Below are 14,621 nucleotides of genomic sequence, written 5' to 3' on the forward strand. Positions count from 1 at the left end.
TTAGTAGTTTCTAAAGAATACATACTGTTCCCATTTGTTACATCCTTAAATGTCCCTGCAGCAGCAACTTCCTTTCCACTGCAGAAAGCCAACACTCTTATTACTTTTGCTTTCCCCATTAGTCAATTACGTATTTGCATAAACCAGTTTCAGAACACCCAGAATTAATTAACTTCTTGCATACAAAGGCAGACTCTTTTTAATATCAGAGAATTATTTACCATCTCAGAACCAAACAGATTGCTAATAAACTCCATCAGGAGGCTGGGTTGGCAGATGTCACAAGTCTGTGATTGCTCCAGCATTTTAAGAGGTTTTGGCAGGATCAGTAGCTCAAGGCCAGTCTTGGCTACATTGCAATTTTGTGTTAAAGGCCAGCCTGGGCTAAGGTACTCAGAAAAGGGAGTGGGGAGGAAGACTGGTTTTTCTTTGTATCTTCATATAGACCCTAAAATTGCTTAATTAGCCAAAGGGTATATTTGTTATACAGTTTTTCCAAGACACAGACTTTCTTCAGATTTGTAAGAAAAAACTTTCCAAATGAACCAACCTATAAGTTATCTTGACTATCAGATCATTTGCTAGATATGCACACTTGGTTACCTAAATAACTTATAAAATTAATTTTAAATAATTTTAGCATTTATATTGGCTCAAGGAGAAAAATAATTATATCACCATTACTATAAAAATAATCCACACTCAGTATACAGATGAAATTTTTCACTTTCACTGGAAAGAAGTACTGTGAATTATGACTTAACTACTGTCAACTCTTAGAACACATAGTTTTATAAAGATTTCTCTTGTCCGCATCCCTTAAATCTGAATATTATTTTAAAGTACTTTCTTCCTCTGTATTCTAGGGATAGTAAATGTGTAGAAACTACAGTGTAACAAGGAAGCCTTTCAATTATTTAACTTCTAACTCTAAAATGCTCTCTTAGAAAACAATGGAAAAATGGATTTAGCTCAGCGGTGGCTTACCTAGGAAGCGCAAGGCCTGAGTTAGATCCCCCATCGAAAAAAGAACCAAAAAAAAAAAAAAAAAAAAAGAAAACAATGGAAAAATGGATACAATGCTTCTGAGATGGTACTGACATCACAGGCCATTACCGCCAGTAAGATTTTAGGGGTTAGGTTACAAAGACATCACAGATGGGTTTGACACATATGGATAGAAGGAAACTCTTTCTGGTCCCCAGGGATACTGAGTATCTTCTCCCTCACTAAAGCGACTTCCACACCAGGCCCTGCAACATCTGAGTAAGCATCAGAAACCTCTAAATGTCTCTCTGTCTACTCTTGAAGGCAGCCAGTAAATAGTTTAGAAAGTAATTCCCTGCATATATGTTTACTAAATTCATCGCTATTCTAATCTCTATTACTTCTAAAACTATTACGGCAGGGTATATAAGAGAATAAAGTATAAGAGAATAATTTCAAATCATACACACACACACACACACACACACACATATATATATATACACAGACGTCACACATTTCTAAACCAATGGTTCTCAACCTCTGGGTCGCGACCTTTGGGGTCCATTACAGTTCTGAAGTGGCGATGAAAATAATTTTATGGTTCGGGGACATCACCACATGATGACCTGTACTAAAGTTCGCAGCATTAAAAGGTTGAGAACCACTGATAGTTTAGAATTTAAACTCGCAGAATTGCACTGTTTAAAATTTCAGTAGCAATGTGCCTGCCTGGTACTTCGAAAAGGCAGAGAATGTCACAAACGGACTCCTTCAAAATGCTTCTTTTCAAACAGTTTCGCAAAATGTACATGACTGCCTCTAAGTCACACAAGTCAAGTTCAAACACTTTGTAGAACAGGGTTACCACCCGTGGGTCCCCAAAAATCCCTAAATTTTTAGGAGAAATTCTGCGTAAGGATAAGTAGCCCGTTTCTCTTAGGGGAGAAGAAAAATATCTATGTATCTTTCAGCTTTTCAAAGAGATTCATGATTCAGTTAAGATTAAAGTGCCCTTAGGACTGTCATCATTAGATAACTTGTGATAGCCAACCCTTCTTTTTCTACTCCACGTTAGGGGAAGATTTATTCTAATTTAGTGATTCCTACACAACTTCTGGGTGATACAGGCATGAAATGGTTGTCTGATTCTAACAGCCCCTACCACCACCACCGCAAAGATGCAACCCCTAGTTTCCCTGAGCCCCGCATCGCGAAGGTGGCTGGGTTCCGATGGGACCCAGGAGGCCCCTGGCAGCCATGCGACCTGCCTTCTAAGAGCTGCCGCCTCCTCCGGGGTCTCAGACGCCGACCAAGTCCTCGGCAGCGTCTCTGGAGCAGCGGCTGCGGTCGACATCGCAGCGACCTTCCCTCCCCGCGTCCCGCGTGGAGCAGCCACGCACACCACACGAGGGACAACAAAGCCTGGCCGAGCGGCCCAGAAGGGCCGAGTTGTCACCCCGCGGGGGTCGCAGGCCTGAGGGCGCGGACTCCGGAGAGGCCCAGGCGGCCGCCACCCCACCCGCCCACAGTCCTCCTTACCCGCAGGGAAGCTGCGGGCCCCGCCGGGGCTGTCCCGGCCGCCAGCCTCCGGGGCCAGGAAACGGCCCCACATAGCGGGCGAGCGGGCGAGCCTGGAGCTTGGGGCCCGCAGTCACCTCGGCTTCTGGGCGGAAACTTGAGCGGAGCCTGGGCCGCGGCGGCGCGGACCGGACCCGGGCGTGCGGCTTAACGGCTGCTCAGCGATGGCCCCGGAGCGCGGTGGCTGCCATGGCCCAGCCGGCTGCGCTGAGGCCCGGGCCGGGGAAGCGAGCAGCTCCCCGGTGACGGCGGCGCGGTCCCAGGCTCCGGGGCTCTGAGCAAAATCTGCCGCTGCGGCTTCTCTAAGCCCCCTCCGCCCGGCACAACCCAAGGCAAGCGGGCCGGGCCGGGAGAGGCGGGGCCTGGAGGAGCTGGGGGCGGGGCCTGGAGGGGCTGGGGGCGGAGTCTCAAGGCGGGGCCTGGGACGGTCTCGGCGAGCCAAAGACCTATAGCCCACAGCTTGCGGTGATCATCAGAGGCAGCTCTGGTGCCTCCCTACTTCTCCATCCTGCTACCTTCAAGCTGAAAGAGGGGCCAAATTTAACCCCAAACCCTGTCTTCTTGGGACAAGGTTATAAAAGGTGAGAGTAGTCCCTGCAACCGCACCACCACTAGTCAATACTAAGAGGCCAAATCTAACAGGGGCTGTGGATCAGACTGGAGATCAGAATTAAAACTGTCGTTATGCATTCCACAAGCACCGTTTATGGATCACGGTGGGAATAGAAAAGAGGTCGTCCCTGCCTCCCGCATCTTGGAGCCCTGCTCCACTTTAGTTCCCACCCTTCCCAGGAGCAGACATCCTGAGAAAAAAAACAAAAGGATACCGCATCCTCTTGAAATTACTCTTGTTGGCAATATAATCTTTCGAAAATTTAGATACAAACTAAACACAGTTAACCACCGTAGCAGGAGGCAGGCCTTGTGCTCAGCATGTCAATCAGAAGCAACCCAGAGGGCAGGTCCCTTAGGCTTTGAGACCAGTGATGCTTTTCCTGTTGTGGAAACAGCTAATGAAAGCTTAGTATTTATGTACCCCACCCCCCACCGAGGAAAACACTACTTAAAACTTGTGAGACTTTAATTTAGAAATTCGTTCTATAACTCACCACACTTGCTGAAATGTACCAAGCTGTGATTGTACATCTAGTCTCCTTCCGGTAGACCTACAGTTATTTCTTCAAATCCTGAGATGTTGTGGGTCAAGTGTCAAATGACTCCGATGCTAGAAGGTGACAGAAATATGAAAGTATAACGTGATGGTTCTTTTCTGATTTAAAAATGTATCTTATTAATTATGACACATGAAAAGGATGGGTTAAAAAAAACTTATTAAAAGTTCCACGAAGGAAAACATCAGAAGTAAAAATACTATATCTACACATAATCTTTTCGTGATTTCTAGTTTAACAAAGAGCTCAAACTGGCTGGAAACTTGATGTGTAGTTCAGGCTTCCCTCAAACTCCTAGTTTTCCTGCCTCGGCCTCCCCTGTGCTTTCTAGAAAAAAAGAAAATGAAAGAAAGATAGGTCCAGTAGCTTAAGGATTCTTAAACTTTTTAAACTCACAAACCTGTTTGTCCAAGTAACTTTTATGCAACACTGGCTGTATAAATAAATAAAATAGGTATTCAAGTCGAATGTTTGCTTGTATCATAAATTTATTTTAATAAATTATTTGGTACACATACAATTTTACCATTCATTAGAGATGAAAACAATCTTATGCTACTGAAATAGATATAACTCTTTACTTTTATATAAATGATTAAATGTTGGTACAGCGTAGTAGTGCATACCTGTAATCCCAGCACCTGATGGAAACCAATGAACCAGGAGTTCAATAGAAACCTGGATTACCATAGTTTAAGGCTAGCCTAAACTACATGATGAAGCCTTATCTAGGAGAGAAAGGGGGGAAAGGAAGGAAGGAAGAAAAAGAAGGTATAGGTAGATTCTAAAAACTATAATTAATACCCAACAAATCTCTTGGTTTAAAAGAAATATTAAAGACATCATTGTGTATAACTGGTAGGAGTTAGGGGGGAAATGGAGATGAATATAATCAAAAAACATTGCGTGAAATTTCTAGAGAAAAAAAGTTTTATAAAGACATTATTGGCGCTGGACAGATGGCTGCTTTTCTAAAGAACCTGGGTTCAACTCCTACCACCCACCCAGGGCAGCTCATAATCACTTAGAACTCCAGTTCTGATCACTTCTTGCCTCTGCACCATGGAATACATGTACATGCAGTCCAACACACACACACATACACACCAATAATAAGATATTTTAGATGAAAGATGAATGGTACATTCATAAAGGTGATACAAATCTCTGGGTTGACACATTGAATTTTCTTACTTTTTTTTTCTTATTCAAACTTACCAGTTTGGACAAGCAGCAAGAAAGCTGAAGAAGGCTATGACAATGGGTAAAGGTGATTTTTTAATACTATAATAAAATCTCTTAACGTAAATGTCAAGGATCATTCGATTTACAAACCTATATAGTCTATGAAAACAAGATGAATAATGGCTAGGAAAAACTGTCAACAAAAAAAATAATTGCAATAGTTCCTCAAAAATGATTACCAATACATTGAAAAAATTCATGGATGAAGTCTAAAATCCTTATAACTAGAAATTTCTGGTGTGTCAAGGTCATATCAATGACTGTAAGTGGTAAGCTCTCCCAGAAGAGAAATTGCAAGTCATTCAATCTTGTGTATGTTATTATGACTCGAATGATCATTCAACAAAACTAAGAACACTTTTCTAAGCTGGATTTAAAAAATCGTATTTGGTTCCTAATACATAGAAGTCATTAATCCAATAGTGAACAGAAGAGAAGTGGGTTACTTAACTCTAGTACCTTAATGTCCTCATAATCTGGGATTGTAACAGAGACTTGAAGATTTGTGCTGGGGGTCTCACTGCTTTGTCTCGCTAAGGCAAAATCAGTTGCTAGAGGACATAAACGTTTAGATTTGTTTTGTATACACATGAGTCCGAACGAAGTAAAGCACCGTTTGGATTCCTTTCCTGGCCATTTGTCGTTACTAATTAGCTCAGGAATCATGGTGAAATACTATTGAGAAATAATTACCCAGCTCTCCAGGGCGAGGTCAATAGTAGCATTCATCTACCCTGTGATTCCCTGAGCTCCCCGTGTGGGTATTGCAGTCTGTACTACCAAATTTGAGGAAGGAAAGTTGGGAGAGATGGCCGGATAGCATGCACGGACAAAGCCAGAACACTTCATTTCAAGTTTCTGGTCCCGGGAGGTACAGAAAATGAACTGTACCTCCTCAGCCTTTGACTCGAATCGGACTGTGGTATCCACTGCGTAAGCTGGAGAACACTGGCGCAGTTCTCAGGCTCCTGAAGGGGATAAGAGGACAGGATTCAGTCAACAGATAGTCTCCAAAGGGGCCATCCGTGTTTACTGGAACTGTTTGTCCTGACAGCTTTGTCCCAGGAACGTGTAGTCACCAACTCATGTTACAGAGCTTATGAAAAGCAGGAAGATCACTTACGGTAAAAAGCAGACAGCGGCTTTGATGGTGTTTAAGGAGTCAAACACTTCCCTTCCTGTCCTCCTTTTCAAATACTGGAGGTTATACAGAATGTACAAAACTGTGGGGTTCAAGAAAATAATCCATGCCTTTATTCACACACACACAACACACACACACTACACACTACATACATACTACACACACTATACACATACCACATGCACATATACATACAATGCACACAAACTACACATATACACACTACACATACATTAAACACGCACACAGTATACATACACTGCACACTCATATACACACACATACACTTACCATAAACACCCCACACACACTCACTACATCCATACACTACACACACACATACACTATACATACACATATACCCACTATATACACATACCACACACACACACACACACTACACACACTATATTCATACTGCACATAATACACACATACACACACTGTACACACACCACACACTATACATATACACATAGCGCACACACCATACACACCACACTCAATACATACACATAATATGTATATAATATACACACACATGCATACACTATACACAAACACATACACTATAAATATTATACACATTCACACTATACACACATTGCACATACACATACTATATACACTACATATACATACTACATGACTATACACATATATACACACATTGCACACACTATATACAAACATATGCACACATTGAACACACCATATATATACACATGATATACTCATACATAACATTGCACGCAAACTACCATACCACACACACAAACCAACACACTGCACACACGATACATATGCACACATTCTACACACACACACACACACACACACACACACACACACACACACACACACCATCTGAGCTGACCTGCACTAGTTCACAAGAGAATTGTTTTAACAATTCAAAATGTCCCAAGGCTTGTAGGATTCAGTCAAAATGTTCAGAGTGGTAAATGGGGCTCTTTCCTGAGTAGAGTTACCAACAATTACTGAAGGAAAAAAAATCTTTAATTATAAACTTCAATGGTTTGCGACATCTCAATGTCTACGTTATCGTACACACAGCTACAGACCTTATGTGACCTTTAAAATGATCTGTCATGAAGAGCTAGTATAGACGCCATTTTACAGATAGGGTGGGGAGAAAGACCCAGAAATGCTAGGTAGGAGAAAATTGACTCAAAAAGCCAGCTTTCAAATCTGATCCGTGTGACTCTGAGGACCAATCTTTTCTGGTCATGCTCCTTAGCATGTAAACAAAAATTAGAAGCTTATTCTTCCGATGACATGTGAGAAGGAAGGACCTAATTATAGGGTCCCTGAGTGTTGTGTACAGTTGTGCTAGGATCCCAGCAGGAACATTAGTCTGTGGCACTATGTGAGGACAGCAGGGCGGTAGAGGGGGTTGGGGGGTGGCAGAGAAGGCCAGCTGGGTTCTGCAGTATGGCCACTTAAAGACTATTGGCTCAAGACTCAAGACTATTGGCTGAAGAATGAAGTGAAGGATTGACGAGCCTCGCTTGTCTGGAAAGAGAGACGAACTCAAGAGAAGGCTGAAAAGCTGGGGAAGTAGAGTGGGGGTTTCACAATCAAAGAACAGACACTGCTAGAATAAAGGAGCACACACGGCAGAAACGCGAACGAGGGCAAAGGAGAATAGAGTTTCAAGATTTCAGAGGCGGGGCAGTGGAAGAATCAATCCCAGAGACAATATTGAAGTCGTGTCTCTCTGATTTCCCTCAAGAAAAACCTTGATGTCCCAGAGTTGGGAATGCAGTTGGCTGACGGTCTGTAGCTCCTGCCACCCACAAGGTTGCCCTCAGCTTCTAAGAGGAGGCTGTGAAATTCTGTGGTATTTCCAGCGGGACTGACCAAGGAACATAGCAAAGGGCTCCACTCTTCCCCATGCGTAGCCCCCGCTGACGAGACTGTGCCTCTATTTGGTGGAGGGAATCCTTTTCAAGCCTTTGGTGCAGTCTGGGCCTGTTTTTTCTGTCCTGTTTCCTGACCCTGACGTCTTCCACAGCTTATCATCTACAACCCTTCTCGCTGCCTTTAGCATGAAATGTACACGGTCCAGGAAGAAGATAAGGATAGAAAGGAATTCTGATTTGGTTCATTTGTTTGAAATAGGTAAATAGTGTTTCTAAAGGGTATGAGGATGTGACAAAACATATTTCTAGGAGAGTACAGTATACCAAACCACAGTGTACATTGTGGTTTAATGTGAACTTGCTCTCACAGGTTTACGTGTTTGAACACAAGGTCTCTGGCTGGTGATGCTGTTTCGGAAGTGACTGATCAGTTAGAAGGCAGAACCTTGATGAAGGAAATGGGTCGCTGAGGGCGGGCCTTAAGGTTCATAACACTGCATCACTTCCTGCTTAAGTCCTGCTTCCTGTGAGTGGATCTGATGTGACTGGCTCCTCCCGAAGTGCCTTCGCCACCTCAGTGGATTACATCCCTGGAAGAGCTGTAAACCAGATAAACCTTTCCTCCCTGTGATTGTTCGTCTCGCTACCTTGACAAAATCTGGAATTATAAAGATGAGAGACAGGCCTAGAGCATACTCAAGGGGATTATCTCGGTTGCATTAAATAATGAAAGACCCGGTCCAGTGTGGGTGACACACATTCCCTAGGCTTGGAATCCTGGAATGAATTGTTAGAATGGAGAAAAGCAAACCCAGCACTAACATGCGTACACTCATGACTCTCTTCTGTTTCAAGCTCCTACTGCCTTGACTTCCCCATTGTGAGAGACTTGTAACCCGGAAGCATGAACCAGAAGAAATCCCTCTCCCTCACATTGCTTTTGTTGTGTCTTATCAGAGCAACAGAAAAGACACTTAGTGACTTCTTTCTAGGTACATTGTCACAGAAACAATAGCAGCGTCTGGTACACCTAGGAGAGTTATAAGAAATGCAGCTGACAGCAACTGCAGCATAGCCAGAGACCCTGGGAGCAAAGAGTTCCAGAAATTTCCAACAGAAGCAAGCAGGCTTAGGAGAGATGACAGACTGACAGGCCAGACTGACAGGCTTCCACACTCCGCTTGGCTGTCCATGAAGCCCTGGGAAGAAGGTTCTGCCTACTTCTGAGTGGGGCCTGGGAGCTGCTGTCCTGTTTTTTTTAAGTTGCTGCTATCTAAGTACTTCCAGGAGCACGTCGCAAACTTGTAAATGTATCAAATTCATTGATGCCAACAGGATTTTAATTAGTTAATTAAGAGTAATTAATTGGTTCTGACTTCACTACTCAAATAGCAAAACTATTGAGATAGTTCTCATGATAAAAATGTACTTCCAGATAGCGGGAGAGGAGTTAATTTATTTTGTTAACTTTGGAAGCCAGGCAATGTTAGCACGTGCCAGAAATCCCTATACTCATGATCCTGAGACAGGAGGATTGCCAGGAGTTTAAGCCTGGGCTTCATAGTGAGTTTCAGCCTTGGTTAGGTTACAGAATGAGACCCTGTCTTAAACCAACATTATACACACACACACACACACACACACACACACACACACACACACACACACTAACTTGAGCAAGCTTTCTTTCCAAGGAGTTTTTCAGGGCATTTTCTGAACAGGGGAGGATGTGTGGATCTCTGGAATTTTGAAGAGAGCTAATATCATTGGAACAAGCCCTTGAGGGACCTGAGCTAGTTCAAATGGTAGATCCCTTTTCCTGTGCAATCAGAGGAGCCTGGAATTTTAGCAAGTATAATAACAGACTCAGAAAAGCAAAGCTAAGTCTAGATATAATTATATGTATATGAAGGCATGTGAAGAAAATAATTTCTTATCTTTTTCATAATTATATATTTAAAAGCACACAAAAAGAGAATATTTATATAGAAAATACTCATAATTATTCATCTCATTGTAGAGACTAAGTAGAGTAAAAGAATCAAAACGAGAGACAAGTATGAAAGATGGGCACTTACCATCTCTCTTTTTAGCTATGTCACTTGTTTAACAAAGGACATTTTCTAGAAGACAGTTCACTTCCTGTTGCAGTCCACATGGCCTATTACAGTATGGGTACCTCTCTTAATTACTCATTCCTGATCAACAAGGTACTCATTGGGGGAGTCATTCAACCTGACAAAAAAAATCAATCTGTGAAGTCTGATGTCTAGGTTTAAAAATAAGCAAACTTTTCAAAGATCATTTTAAATACAAGCATGGCAAAACATGCCCGTAACTACAAAGTAATTATGGCATAATAATGATACTAAGTCTGTGGTTGGGGTTTTCAGTGGTTTGAAACAAGGTTCTGGTACCTAGTGCAAGCTGACCTTAAGCCCAGTCCTTTTACCTCACCCTCTAGAATGCTGGGATTGAAGGTATGTGCCGTGAGGGCCAGCTGAGCGGGTCTTTTCTTCTTTCTTTTTTTTTTTTCTTTTTCAACTTATCTATAGAAAATTATTGTAAACTGGGAGCCGGTGTTTTGATTTTTAAGTACCTTGACTCATCCATAATAAAACTGCATATTGGGAATGAGAATTACCCCTGAACATGGTCCTCATCGTAATGCTTTTAGAGACCAACAGACATGAGTTCACTAAGAGCAAAGCCTCAAAGCCTAACTCCCGCTTATGCAGCGGAGGATAAGACAGAAATCACAAATCTTTATATACGATGGATACTAATTTATCGAATAGTACCCTAGTTCAGGAATCCTTAAAAGCTTTGCATTGGTCGTCTATATTTGGATAATTCGGCAAGGTTTTCAAATAATACATGCTCTGTCGCACACATCCGCCCCAAGAAAGTTAAACGAGCTAATTTTGTTGTAAAGATACCGGAAAGATACATTGTTGTTGTAAAGATACATTGTCTGCAACTGAGACCAAAAGCCAAGGTGATTAGTGTTTAAGTCCCCAGTGTTACAAAGGTGTACAATTTAGTAAGATCCCACCAGCAAGCACGTCTAGACTCCCTGAGGGCTGTGGAGGGCGAGGAACCTGGAGCGTTTGGCACAGAGGAGGAGATCGGAGAGGCAGGCGGATGGTACTTGCCTGGCAGTTGTCTAGATGTCGCTGCTTTCTCTGCAGTCCTTTGAAGGTCAGTCTGATTCTGGCCCAGAACCAGGATGTAAGTTTCAGATCATGGCAGGCTTATGAGGACAGTGTAGCCTGGAACATCTAATCCCACCCTGGCCTGCCCTAAAAAGGCCTTGAGTGTGCTCAGCGCAGAGACCCGCTGCAATCTCCAGTCCCTGGGGCTGTTTTCCAGAAAATTAAAGCAGAGAAGAGCAGCTACGCTACATTTGCCTAAGTTTTGATTTGGGGCTTTATCACATTAATTTTTTAGAAGACTTTTCGTCTTCCCACATAGCAACTCTCGGAACAGATGGCTTTAAATGTCTCATAGGAAGTGAGCTGTAGTCAGCAGATGAGCGTACAAGTCCCGTCCCGTCCCTGTCCCCACCCCCACCCCCCCAACCCTGGCAGAGGCTGAGGTGGGTCGCCCCTAAGTACCTACCTGGTAATGTGACACTGCCACCAGGCACGCTTCCGACAGCTGCCTTTTTTATCCAGGGGTTAGAGGCCTCCTTACTAGGGTTACTGAGTGTGTGTGGACATATTCATTGGTAAGAGGTAAACTTTTTATCAGCAGTAAGGCGGCTTTGCAGGGCTAATTGCTGGCCTCCCCTGGAAAGGTGTCAGCTAAAGGAGACTGCAGGGAACGCAAATGCCTTGATTACGGATTCAATACTGGCAAAAGGCCAGGCCTGCAGTACAGCCTCAGGCAGCAACCGAGTGAACTGGCGGATTGCCCAGTGAGGGGGCCCCAGTGTACTGTGTACCATCCATTACTCATAACCAACAGGGACATTTAGGTAAACCCCAGGGGGTGGGGAGTAACAGGAAGTCTGGAAGATAGAACTTGAGTTTGTGAGTTTCATACCGAATGTCTTTTAATTTTTTAATTTAATCTCCTTTTATACAGTGAATTATGATCATGTTTTCTGCCCTCGCAATTCCTCCCAGATTCTTCCCATCTTGCTACTTGCTATCCACCCAATTTAATGATTCTCTCTCTCTCTCTCTCTCTCTCTCTCTCCCTCCCCCCCCCTCTCTCTCTCTTTCTCTCCCCCCTCACGTGGTGTGTGTGCGTGCATGTGTGCATGCTTAAAACACTTCTCTATAAATCAGTATAGCCTCTCTATAGTCTTTAGGTCAACTTTTCCTGCGTTGTGAGATGTTCTCAGCTTGCCCAGTAATGTCACCCTTCATTGGAATTGACAGTTATCTCCTATCTTTACATCTAATTTTTAAAAATATAATAAGGAAATGTCACTGATGACAAAATATTCAAGTAAAAAAGGAATATTGATAGACTGAGTAAAAGTAAAATTACCATACAATGTTATGTTCAATTTTTCTTGTAGCTTGATAACTATATGATCAAAACTAATATGTTCTATTCGTGGATGAAAGATTTCATTGTACTTTCAGAGTGCTCTTTGTATGCACTGAATAACAATATAAAATTATATCTTAAGCTATGTGTTATAAATACATTCTGACAAGGTTTATTGTCACAGTCTTTAAAAATTAAACTTTTTAAACTCATAAAAATGCTAATCCTACTACATAAACTGCTAATCAATGTCAAGAATCATTTAGTGGTTTTAATTGAAATGGTTAGTGTTGTGGTTTGCCCTGAAGTTATCTGTATTTTGATGCTAATTCCTCTGCCCCAAGGACAGCTGCCTAGTCACTACTCAGAACTCAGGTGACTTCACCAGAACCACCTCCCCATTGAATTTGTAAAGTACAGCAGAGGGGCAAGTACAGGATAGAAGGAGGCCTGTCATTGGAGGAGAAGGAAGGATGGGCGGGAGAGAAGTTTGAAGGAAAAGGAGGAGACTAGGAGGAGTAAGGGAGACAGAGAGAGGGAGAGAAGCCGTGGCAGGAGAAGATGGCAGGTGATGTTAAGATTCTGCTCTGTGTATCTACAGGTTGTTATTAATGATCTCAAGGGATGGATGGTTCCAGGCTTTGTATGTTTAAGTGGGCAATTATATCTTATCAATTGGGTCAAAGATTATTGTGTTGTGTGTTCTTTTATGTGAGGGTTTGAGTGTAGGAAAGTGTGTGACTGTTGGAGATACTGGGCCACCACAGAATTGGGTGAGAGGCTTTGCTGCCTGAGATTGATCCACAGGCAGCAGAAGGGGACTGAGATTCCACACTGGGCAGAGCTTGAGCACAGGAGACCTCACAGCCCTCCTACACAGTGATGCATTTCCTCCAAGGCCACACCTCCTTAGAGTGTTATGCTCTATATCCCAGCATTCAAACACATGAATCTATGGGGGCCAAACCTACTCAAACCAGATCTGAATATGCTTGGCCCGGGGAATGGCACTACAAGAAGGTGTGGTTTGTTGGAATGGGTGTGGCCTTGTTGGCCTTCGCATGTTACTGTGAAGGTGGGCTTTGAGATCCTCTGGGTAATCAGTCTTCTGTTTGCCTTCAGAACAAGATGTAGAACTCTCAGCCCCTCCAGTGCCATGTCTTCCTGGACACTGCCTGCTTCCCAGCATGAACCTGTAAGCCAGCCTGAATTACGTGTTGTCCTTTATAAGAGTTGCCTAAGTCCTGGTGTCTTTTCACAGCAATGGAAACCCTAACTAAGACACCACCACAATAAAGAATAGTAGGGCCCATTCTTCTCTCACAATTGAAGGCATAGAGAGATTCGGAACAACATGGGTTGCTCAGGACAGATTAGCAGTTCAATGGCAAACGTACCTGACTCAAGAAACTGAGCCCTTCAATATTAATTCTGCTATGAAATGATTACTAAGCTTTACCAGTAATTAGTGATTTGACGGAGACCATATATGGAAGTAGGAACACAAGGGAATGATAGCCATCAAATGGCTGTTCTCTTTGTAAAAGAGGGGGAGGTGGACCTGAGAAGAGACCATGCAAAAACTTCAAAACATGTAATATTTTAAAAAGAATGAAATATGGGAATTCGTTAGGATTTCATAATCTAGCGTCTAGGGTTATCTGTTTTTCTCCACACTTTCCTACATGGTTGAAATAATTCAGTCAAAAATTAAAGAAGCCAGTTAACGCCACCCTATTTCAAGTATAATAAAATTGAATAATTATGGTTGAAGGCTGAAGGAACAGACATACACAATACTTCAGGTGATATTAATTGGTCCAACTACCGTGGAAAGTATTTTGACAATATGTGCCACTTCTGGCCATAAGAATAATTAATTATACTCTGTCATTCAGAAATTTTCCTTTGAGGACACTATTCTAAAGAAAACACCAAACTGGGCATGCGCATACAGACTTAAACAGACCATAATACACATAAGTCACATCATTTGGGTATGAGGTGTCAATTGTAATAACAATCTAAAACTCTAGCTGTAGAGGAATCATCAATGTCCTGCAGCCTGTAGGTTGTACAGAAATTTGAAGGAAGATTATGATATAA

The 14,621-nt window shown here is 42.7% G+C and overlaps 1 protein-coding gene across 1 annotated transcript in view; it reads right to left on the bottom strand.

The window, feature by feature from the left end:
• The window catches only part of Cep85l (centrosomal protein 85 like), a 155,736-nt gene extending 152,846 nt beyond the window's left edge, over positions 1-2,890 (bottom strand). Inside the window, exon 1 of the mRNA XM_032888299.1 lies at positions 2,530-2,890. Within this exon, the coding sequence (XP_032744190.1) occupies positions 2,530-2,602 (73 nt within the window). The 5' untranslated portion in view covers positions 2,603-2,890. The remainder of the gene's footprint in view (positions 1-2,529) is intronic.
• Between the last annotated feature and the right edge of the window lie 11,731 nt (positions 2,891-14,621).

The sequence above is a fragment of the Rattus rattus genome, chromosome 18 (genome assembly GCF_011064425.1).
Source record: "Rattus rattus isolate New Zealand chromosome 18, Rrattus_CSIRO_v1, whole genome shotgun sequence".
NCBI classification, from domain to species: Eukaryota; Metazoa; Chordata; class Mammalia; order Rodentia; family Muridae; genus Rattus; species Rattus rattus.